Source organism: Papaver somniferum, chromosome 6 (assembly GCF_003573695.1).
Source record: "Papaver somniferum cultivar HN1 chromosome 6, ASM357369v1, whole genome shotgun sequence".
Lineage (NCBI taxonomy): Eukaryota > Viridiplantae > Streptophyta > Magnoliopsida > Ranunculales > Papaveraceae > Papaver > Papaver somniferum.
The window spans coordinates 130,849,129-130,859,720 of record NC_039363.1 but is presented as its reverse complement, the minus strand read 5'-3'; the positions used below and the strand labels follow the sequence as shown (position 1 = coordinate 130,859,720).

Sequence of the window (10,592 nt, the reverse complement as noted above, 5' to 3'; positions counted from 1 at the left end):
ACAGGTTACATGTAGCAGTCTCTTCTTTTGGTCACATGAAAAAAAAAAAAAAAAGAATGTGGGTTGAAAATAAACTGACAGTCATCTAGAACGGACAGTCTCTTATTATTCTCTTTAGGTCACCAAAAAAAGAAAAAAAAAAGCCGACTTCATAGTGGACTACTGGATGAGACCACGAATTCAAGGCCCATTAAATAATCGAGTTTATGAATTGGTCTACCGGACTACTGTATTGTAGAGTAGATCGCCGAACACTGCATAGAGAAAACGAAAGGAAAGCAGAAAAGAACATACAAACAAAACAAAGTAAAACTAGGGTTTACGAACCGCTTTATGATCTAAATGGCTTTACTAGGATCTGCGATTTCTGGTGAGGTAATGAAACATGATTTTTCATCTTAATCTAATTTCTGAGTTTTAATGTCTTGCAGTTGTTGTTGCTTATCATGAAGATCGTAGTTAAGCTTATTTGAATTCTATGTTACTTTCGATTTTCTAAGTAATCAGTTTGAGAATTGAATCTTAGGGTTTATAATTGAATGTTTCCGTTTGTTCTAGTGTTAATACAAGAGGAATACAATTGAGGAATTTTTTGTGTGCGTATAAGTTTCTGTTCCTTTATTATCTGTTGATGACCTAGTTATATTGATGCAGGTTGGCTTGAGATTACTTCTATCCCCACTTGGTACTAATGTCATAATAAGAACAGCTTGGTGAGTCTATTATCTTATCTAATGAGGAATTAGGCTCACTAAGAAAACATCTCTTGAGATGTCATCCTTATCTGAATCAACAGACCCTTTGTTTTGTCTGAATGGGGATCTCTTTTAATGCTTTTGCAGTTGCACCGTTGGGATTGCATTGCCTGTGTACAATACATTCAAGGCTATTGAGAAGAAGGATCTTGTTCAACAAAAAAAGTGGCTTGTATACTGGGCAGGTTTGTGCTTTGTTATCTTTACCCATCACAACATTGTGCTGCATTAGCTTTTAGTCAATAGCACAAATTCAGTAAGTGACACATTATAATTGTGGATTTCCTATGGTAAAGGCCCTTCAGAGTCCCTCGTATAACTTCTGAAGCTCATAGGTCGAAAAGTAGAAAGTGCTAGTAATGCTTAAATGAAGAGCAATAAAAATTTTCCAACTTCTCATACCTTATTAGCTTCTCATACCTTCTCATACTGCTGTTTTCACCTACTAATTATATGTTTGTGCAGCATTTGGTACTTTTAGCCTTGTGGAGATTTTCTCTGACAGAATTCTATCATGGTAAGTGGTCCTTAGGCCTTTTTTTCTTTCACAATATATCGTATAATCAACTAAACCACTAGTTTTCCTTCACTTATAAATTTAATGGCCTATTCAGAACTTTGTTAAAAAGGGTAGAGATGATTTGGAGGCATGAAACCCAGGCTTATGTGATTTTCTGTCTGTTTGCAGGTGTCCCATGTACTACCACATTAAATTTGCATTTCTCGTGTGGCTCCAGCTTCCATCTGTTGATGTGAGTAAAACGTAATTTCTTTTAGATGTAATACTGATGCATCCCCACCATCTCAGATGTTTGACCGTGTTGCTCCTTCCACTTGTGTTAATGGTTGGCTATTTTCCTATATTAATTTTAGATTTGTGTTAACCCATCTATATATTTTGATTAAGCTTTAGTGACGTTCCTAAATTAATTGGTATTGAAACTCTTTGTAACTGTTTCTAAAGCTTTTTACTGGTTAACCCTTGAAAATATCTATTGTGAATTTTGGATGCTATAAGATGATTTGATTGTCCTCGTGTATCTCGTAGAGGATCCTTCCTAAATATATGGTTGCTGTGTATCAGGGGGCTAAGATTTTGTACGAGAGGCATATACGCCCATTTCTGTTGAGGCATCAAGCTCGATTAGATCAAGTGGCAGATGCCACATACCGTGAACTGGTAAGCTAACTGTGATTCCAGTATGCCTCAGCTTAAGTATGATCTGTTGGGTTATTGTGCATCCTATCAATCTGGATACCAAATACCTTTACCTTACCCGTAGGATATCGATATAGAATCATCACCAGAGTTTCTGTTGGAGTGTCTGAAATAAGCCATTCTTAAATGCATTGATGTCTACCTATATCTCATGGTGACTAGTGTCGCTGCAGGCAAGGGGTATCCTTAGCATGCCGCTATGTTTACATTTTAGAAGTATCATACTGAATAAGAGGTTAGTTTTCTGGAACTTTAAGTGGCACCTTTCTCCAATTCTTTAGTTCAGATATTTCCTCAACTATACATCTTAAATAATTTGGTCACGATGAGGAACTTCCCCATCATGACCAAACGTTTAATGTATCTTCAGAAGAAGTAGGAAACGTCAGTGCAACCCATCTTGGATATATTGGTGGCAAGGGAACCCCACTTTTGGACTTGGTTGTTTAATGTATTTTCTTAGGCAATCCTCTGCTGTATATAATCTTATCGTCCATCAGTTATTCTATTTGTTTGGTATTCTCGCAATAATGTGGTCAGATTTTACAAGCAACAAATTTCAATTTTGGGTTTTTTTTTCCCTTGAAACTTTATGGGGTCTTGAATCTTGATGAACATGTCCCATCCTTGTAGTCACTACATGACTGGTACTGTACCCAACCTGGTGTACTTCCATATAATAATTGTAATTCTATCGAACACGTTTGAGCTAAGTAGCTGATTTTTTCAACCATACATAATAAATAACTTCTATTAACATCATGAGCTGTACGTGAATTTCCTGAGTTTTTTCGTTTTAATGATTTCTCATTACAGGCCAAATTTGCCAACTCTCACCAAGGAGAGATTCAGTTTGCCAGGTCAGTGATCATGAAGATTCTAGCCTCAGGTATGTAGCATTATCATCCTTTATGCTGAGTCGCTGTCAGTTTTAGCTTCTGCTTTCAAAATTGTTTGCTTGTGAGAGGTTGGAACTGAAAGAATTTTTTTTCTATGTGGAATCAGCAAACCAGATGATTTGGGGTATCCTTCACCCAACTAGCCCAATACAAGGGCAGAAGGCGGTAGGAGGCTCCCCTGCAGCACCAGCATCCGCAACAGAAAACGGGCATAAGGCTGTTGGAGACACCCCTGCAGCACCAGCATCCTCCACAGGAAACCATGACTCAGCCGAGTAAGAGGTTGATAAATAATGAATTGTGCCTCAGACTCCACTAGACTCCAAAACAACAAATGTTTTTTCTTTCTCTTCTTCTCTAGTCAAATTTCTGTTCATTATCCCCATTACAGTTTAGGAAGATGTTTTCTATTCCAACTAGTTGAAGAAAAATGTAGATGCTCTCATGAATCAGGTTTTTTGTGGTTCTAGTTAATTTTCTGTCAACAAAGAAATAAACAAGTCATGTAAATAATTAACCAAAAGGAAACAGTGTTCTTAGTGCCAGGATGTTACAGTAAATAATTTGTTGGCTTCCTTTGTAACAAGATGAGTGCTAAATTTGAGATATAAACTAACTCTTAACTTATCAGATGCCAACAAAATTCTGCTTTCAGAACGAGAACACCAGCCCAAAAGAGGCCAAGAAAATCGGCACTTCAAAAGAGACCACCAACCCAGGACAAAATTTTTATTGTAGTTTTTAGTTTTTCTCGTCTCTTGTGATTATTCAATATCCTGTTATTGTTAGGCGATGCTGGTGTGGGGAACGTGCAAAGCATGAAGCACATCATATTCTCTGCATTTTGTTAGTTACAACTTATAACAGCTTATGTACCTCGACACCCAAACCGCAAATTTATCTATGTTCAAGAAAAATGATACTTTCACTGTGATGAAATCCAAACCGCATACTTACCTCTGTTTCAGGAAAAATGATATTTTCACTGAAATGAAAAGAATATATTGCCAAACACACCACCTCCTTTTTAATGCCTTCTAATTTGGTCCAAGCCTACAGCACCTACTCTACCATTTAACCTCCCAATTTTCCCTTCTACGACCCTGACATTTATATGTGGGCCCCACTTCGCATGCCTAATTTTGGTGCACAGATCAAATAGTATACTCGATCGGGCCTAGTTAGTAAGTTTGCGAATGATCCGTATCACGAATTTTACCGTCTTTGCAACTCCGAACCCAAGTCGCGTATTATATGGCATTTCCGGATTATTCGCGAATCGTTCACGAATTTTACGTATCCCGAATGATACGTGCGCTTAATTCTCCATAATTTTTTTAGCTTTTACTTTTCAAAGACTCCACTTTTTGGGCTTTACTGCCTCCCGAACATACACGACCGAATATTAGACGTGTTGTAATTTTTATGAAACAAAAACGACTGAAGAGATTTGAAGGTGAAGGTGAGAGAGATCTCAAACTCACTAACGAAGCATCTAAACCACCATACGACGTCCTTTTGGATAACTAATGTTGTATATATTATTAATATCATCATATTGAGTTTATTTTTTCCTTAAATAACTCACACATATGCATAAAAATTGGTCTATGACCTTATAAATACAAATTATTTGTTATATATAGATACCGAATTTTCAGAGCCGAACTCACATTTATAAATTGAATTATACACTTTCGTATGCCGTTCCGAATTAATGACGAATCACGTCCCGTTGACCGAATTTTGGACCGAATCTGGATTTTACAAAACCGTATAATACTCGTACGTTTGCCGTTCCGTACGTTTGCCGAATCCCGAATTGCTAACTAGGCGATCGGGTATGTATGTACAATGAATGTTCCACATCCATATCTCAGTTGAAGATCTGACCATCACCCTCACAAGTCACAAGCCATAACCTCATCGGCTCATCCCATCGAATCCCCCACCCACGTAAAATCACGTTTTTGTTTTTCGACGATACGACAGTATTCCTTAGTGTACGCTCATAATACAAAATAATAAATGAAATGGTTCAAAAAATGGAAAAAATAATTTTAAAATTTGTCTGAGTCGTCTCTGCCCAAAGAGAAATCATGTGCTAACAGCTGACGACGACTTCACCACTAACTCACATTCACAATTTTGATCTTAAAACACACCGAAGGAGGTTGAAGAAGATTTAGGGTTCTCGGTTTCTTCTTCTTCTGCTCCTCCTACTTTCCTTTTTCTTCTTCTTTGGGCTTCTTTCATTAATACTGTTCATGTTTAGCTAGAAAATCAAAACACAAAGAAGTACATTTATTCTCTCGTAGAGATACTCATCAATTTTAGAATAAATTAACTTCATTTTTTCTTATTTTGATCACTGTGTGTGGAATCAGTAACTCAGGAAAATTAGGAAACCCTAGATTAATAATAGAAAGAAAAAGGGTTGTATATGATGTCAGGGAGAAGAGATGGATCGTTAATGAGAAGCAATGTTCATTCAATTCGTGGATCTAGAATTGCTATTGCTATTGGTATTGGAATTCTGCTTGGTTGTGTTTTTGCATTTTGTTTCCCTCATGGATTCTTTGCTTCAAATTCTCCTTCCCCAATTAAGAATCGTCGAATTGCTACCACCAATGTCCAGGTACCAATTCTTCTCCTTTTCACACTGAATTTGACATTTTTTTTCCTTCAATTTAAGATTGAGATCTGTAAAAATTAGTTCGTTTGTATGAAATTTTCATGATTGTGAATGTCGTCGTGTATGGTTGTTGTTATTTTTAAGTCAAACTGTAAAATTTATATTGTTTTGAGACTTAAAGTTTACATCTTGAAACTAATTTAAAATTATCTGTACATCTCTAATATCAAGACTACATCATGATTGTTGAATACATTGTTTGAGTTTTACACTTTGCATCTCCAGTATCAAGAGTTTCAACTTACGATTGTGGAGCATTTGATTTTATATGTGGAGTCTTCGAAAAATGTATGTTTGCTGATTGGTTTGCCAATGTTAGGTTGGTTCTGCCGCATGTGAATCAGATGAAAAGGCGAACATGTTGAAGTTGGAATTGGTTTCTGTATCGGATAAGAATGCTGAATTGAAGAAGCAGGTCAGGGAATTGACTGAGAAGCTTCGATTAGCTGAGCAAGGGAAGGATCAAGCTCAAAAGCAGGTTTTGGTTATGGGTAATCCACATAAAGCAGGTCCGTTCGGCACTGTTAAGTCTTTGAGGACTAATCCCACTGTTGTTGCTGATCCGTCTGTTAATCCTAGACTCGCAAAGCTACTCGAGAAAGTAGCTTTCAGAAAAGAGCTGATTGTTTGTTTGGCGAACTCGAATGTGAAGGAAATGCTAGAGGTTTGGTTTACTAACATCAAGAGAGTGGGAATACCTAATTATTTAGTCGTTGCACTGGACGATGATATTGCAAATTTTTGCGAGCTGAATCATGTTCCTGTTTATAAAAGAGATCCTGATCAAAATGTTGATGAAATTGCAAGAACAGGAGGTAATCATGCTGTTTCAGGGTTGAAGTTTCGTGTGTTGAGGGAGTTCTTGCAACTTGGTTATAGTGTTCTTCTATCCGACGTTGACATAGTGTACTTGCAAGACCCATTTGATCACATCTATCGGGATTCAGATGTCGAGTCCATGACTGATGGTCACAATAACTCAACAGCTTATGGATTTAATGATGTCTTTGATGAACCTTCTATGGGTTGGGCTCGTTATGCACACACAATGAGGGTGTGGGTTTTTAACTCCGGTTTCTTCTACATAAGGCCAACCATTCCTGCAATCGAACTTTTGGATAGGGTGGCTGATCGGCTTGCTAAGGAAAATGCATGGGACCAGGCTGTATTCAATGAAGAGCTATTCTACCCTTCGCATCCTGGGTACGAGGGTCTTCATGCATCTAAGAGAGTAATGGATTATTATAGCTTCATGAACAGCAAAGTACTCTTCAAGACTGTCCGGAAAGATGACAAACTGAGAAAGTTAAAGCCCGTGATTGTCCATGTGAATTACCACCCAGATAAGCTTCCAAGAATGAAAGCAGTTGTTGATTTCTATGTTAATGGTAATCAAGATGCTCTGCAAGCATTCCCAGACGGTTCTGAATGATTGGTAGAAAAAGGTTAGGTGTACGTCGGCTTTAAAAGATATATTTGGTCACTAGGGTTCATGGCTTTTGTTCATGGCTTTTCATTGGTTATGTATCCTACCATAAGCATACTCAGTACCATTGGGGAGGGATTTTGCTAGAATAGTTTTCTAGCCCCAGCATTGGGTTTTTTATGAGACCTGTGTTATTTGTCTTTTTTTATAGTTGAATGTAACTTTTGCTCTTCACTCCCGGCCAAACTGCCCTGTAAGTTTAGCCTATCATAATCATTTATAACAACTTTGGGTTTTGAGTGCATTAGTCTGAGATTTACATCGTCTTTCTTATACTAGTTGATATCTTCGGTACCACGCCTTTCCTGCAGCCTTGATTATAGCAGTTGGGAGAAAAAGAAGAGAGGATAAAAACAGTCCATATTTCCCTATTAGACAGTAATACCTTGTTTTACTTTTACTGTTGTTTTTATTTTCTTTTGTCTGCTTTCTTGTAGGAATATCCTTGGTTTATTTCTCTAGGGTTTATATCAGCTTGTCCTTATCTTTGGCTATAAGTGTTGTGCTGTAATATCTCCTTTGATAACTCTAAATACAAGAAGCTTATCTCTTCACAACTGATATCTCTATCACATCACAAATACATCTGTTTCATTTATTACTTCTGCATCATCAATATCAGTATTCATCGTTGAAGCATCAACATCATTAAAGATAACTGTTTGACAAATCTCACATGGTATCAGGAGGAAAACATTAAAGAAATTCCCTGGGATCTGTGTCCACCTTCCGCCGTCACTATCAATACCTTATCATCACTAAAATCTCTCAACTCTGATGTCTACACCACTCAATACAGATATACCTCTTAACAATGATAATGAAACACCTGAAAACCCTTTCTCAGATGACCAATCTGGTGAAACACATATACCTGAAAACCCATTAAATCCATCTTTTGATTTCAACATCTCTACTTTACCATTTACAACCATCACCACCTTTGTTACAAACAAGCTTGATGATGCTAACTATCTCATCTGGAAGAATCAGATGGAATCTATTCTTATTTGCACAGATCTGTTTGGTTTCATAGATGAAAGTATTAAACCACCTGCTCCTTCTATTATGGTTGGATCTACTGAAGTTTTGAACCCTGAGTATCTCAAATGGAGGAAATGAGATCGCTTTGTCATGAGCTGTTTGAATGCTACGTTCACTCCCTCAGTTTCATCTGTTATCATTGGGTTATTTACATCTAAGCAGGTATGGCTAGCTCTTGCAAAAACCTTTTCAGATCAGTTTGTTGCTAAAAAGACTTTGCTTAGAAACCAGCTGCATAATATTAGGAGAGGATCTTCTTCTATGTATGAGTATCTACTTCGTCTCAAGGAAATCATTGATTCAGTGGCTGCTATTAATGAACATGTTCCTGAGACTGATATGGTTATGTATACTCTCAATGGTGTTGGGAGAGAGTATGACAGTTTTGTTATCTCTATTCAAAATAGAGATGTTCCCGTTACTTTTAATGAACTAAGATCTAGACTCATTCATCATGAACAATGACTTTCTAATCAAGACGCTGAAATCTCTAAGAGTTTGGATTCTGCTATGAACTCTGCCTTTTTCACTAAAAATACCTTTAACCATTTTACATCTAAAGATACCTCTTTCAAACCCCATAAAGATACTTCAATCAATACTCCTTTCAGACCTCACAAAGATAATAATACCACTCAACCCTTTAGAATCACTGATTTCAGTAACATTCAATGCCAAATCTGCAAAAAGAATGGCCATACAGCCAACAAATGCTTCTATCGATACACAACTTCGAAATCTAACACCAACAATAACAATAACCCACAGGCTAATATGTGTCTTCAAGTTCATACAACTGCCATTTCTGAGTGCTCTACTTACCCTGTTGTTGATGGTGGTTCTTAGCTTAGCGTTAAAATCGTAAAACCGTACATCTGACATGACGTCACTACAACCACTAGCGCATTTATTGAATCATTCAACATGCCTACGTAAGAATTACCAGGGTACCTTTTTTTTATATACATGTGTCATGTTCCACGGCAGAGCCCTTAGTATTGACTGACATCATCTTCGTACATGCCAAACCCTAATTCTCACACCTCCGTGCCAATGGCAAACCATGCCAGCCACGTCTCCACGCCAAGGCATGCCAAGGCATGCCAACCATGCCAGCCGCACCACCGTGCCAATGGAAAACCATGCCAGCCACGTCTCCGCGCCAAGGCATGCAAACCATGCCAGCCACACCACCGTGCCAATGGCAAACCATGCCAGATACGTCTCCGCGCCAAGGCATGCCAACCATGCCAGCCGCACCACCGTGCCAATGACAAACCATGCCAGCCACGTCTCCGCGCCAAGGCATGCCAACCATGCCAGCCGCATCACCATGCCAATGGAAAACCATGCCAGCCACGTCTCCACGCCAAGGCATGTCAACCATGCCAGCCGCACCACCGTGCCAATGGGAAACCATGCCAGCCACGTCTCCGCGCCAAGGCATTCCAATCATGCCAGCCTCATTACCGTTCCAATGGCAAACCATGCCAGCCACGCCTCTGCGCCAAGGCATGCCAACCATGCCAGCCGCACCACCGTGCCAATGGAAAACTATGCCAACCACGTCTCCGCGCCAAGGCATGCCAACCATGCCAGCCGCACCACCGTTCCAATGACAAACCATGCCACCCACGTCTCCGCGCCAAGGCATGCCAACCATGCCAGCCGTACCACATGTGCCAATGGCATGCTGTGCCAACCGCACCACCGTGCCAATGGCAAACCATGCCAGCCACGTCTCTACGCCAAGGCATGCCAACCATGCCAGCCGCACCATCGTGCCGATGGCAAACCATGCCATCCACGTCTCCGCGCCAAGGCATGCCGTGCCAGTCGCATCTCCGTGCCAAGGAATGCCTACCATGCAAGTCGCGCCACCGTGCCAATGAAAAACCATGCCAGCCACGATTCCATGCCAAAGCCATGCCGGCCCCGCTACATGCCGCTGGATGCCAAAACGAAGGGTTGCAACAATCAATGACCTCCCTTCCATCTGAGATGCAGATCTTAGCCGTCCAAGGTCGCCAGCTAATGCGTGGTAACCTTTGGCCCAACGCCAAGCCCTAATTTTGGTCGTGCCCAAAATTAATGTCAAACCCTAGTTTTTGGCCGCGCCTAACTATGCCAAAATCCTACCTTGTCCACGTTTCCATGCCAAAGCCATGCCGGCCCGCTACATGCTGCTGGATGCCAAAACGAAGGGTTGCAACGATCAACAACCACCCTTCCATCTGAGACGCAGATCTTAGCTGTCCAAGGTCGCCAGCTAACGCGTGGTAACCTTTGGCCCAACGCCAAGCCCTAATTTTGGTCGCGCCCAAAACTAATGCCAAACCCTAGTTTTTGGCCGCGCCTAACTATGTCAAAATCCTAGCTTGGCCACGTTTCCATGCCAAATCCATGCCGGCCCCGCTACATGCCGCTGGCTTCCAAAACAAAGGGTCGCAACGATCAACGACCACCCTTCCATCTGAGATGCAGATCTCAACCA

At 40.0% G+C, this 10,592-nt stretch overlaps 2 protein-coding genes across 3 annotated transcripts; both read left to right on the top strand.

Annotated features, from left to right (window-relative positions):
- The first annotated feature begins 235 nt into the window (after nt 1-235).
- LOC113286187 (HVA22-like protein k) lies at nt 236-3,459 on the top strand. 2 transcript variants are annotated; one of them, XM_026534875.1, is made up of 9 exons: nt 236-375; nt 655-713; nt 843-940; nt 1,221-1,272; nt 1,444-1,507; nt 1,840-1,935; nt 2,148-2,209; nt 2,791-2,863; nt 2,980-3,459. In XM_026534875.1, the coding sequence occupies exons 1-8, from the start codon at nt 343-345 to the stop codon at nt 2,840-2,842; spliced, it is 516 nt and encodes a 171-aa protein (XP_026390660.1). In that variant the 5' UTR covers nt 236-342; the 3' UTR covers nt 2,843-2,863; nt 2,980-3,459. The 2 variants fall into 2 exon arrangements, with proteins under 2 accessions (XP_026390660.1, XP_026390659.1); XM_026534874.1 differs by lacking the exon at nt 2,148-2,209.
- Nucleotides 3,460-4,922: 1,463 nt separating this feature from the next.
- On the top strand, nt 4,923-7,304 carry LOC113289313 (arabinosyltransferase RRA2-like). The gene is made up of 2 exons (XM_026538547.1): nt 4,923-5,511; nt 5,888-7,304. Exons 1-2 carry the CDS (start codon nt 5,317-5,319, stop codon nt 6,998-7,000), a joined length of 1,308 nt encoding a protein of 435 aa, XP_026394332.1. The 5' UTR covers nt 4,923-5,316; the 3' UTR covers nt 7,001-7,304.
- Nucleotides 7,305-10,592: the final 3,288 nt, after the last annotated feature.

Excerpts from the sequence above, each read along its gene's own strand:
- LOC113286187 (XM_026534874.1), top strand. The coding sequence starts at position 343 with ATGGCTTTACTAGGATCTGCGATTTCTGGTGAG. Across the intron at positions 1,273-1,443 it reads TCTGACAGAATTCTATCATG|GTGTCCCATGTACTACCACA; the intron begins GTAAGTGGTCCT and ends GTCTGTTTGCAG. Across the intron at positions 1,936-2,790 it reads ATGCCACATACCGTGAACTG|GCCAAATTTGCCAACTCTCA; the intron begins GTAAGCTAACTG and ends TTCTCATTACAG.
- LOC113289313 (XM_026538547.1), top strand. The coding sequence starts at position 5,317 with ATGATGTCAGGGAGAAGAGATGGATCGTTAATGAGAAGCAATGTTCAT. Across the intron at positions 5,512-5,887 it reads TTGCTACCACCAATGTCCAG|GTTGGTTCTGCCGCATGTGA; the intron begins GTACCAATTCTT and ends TGCCAATGTTAG.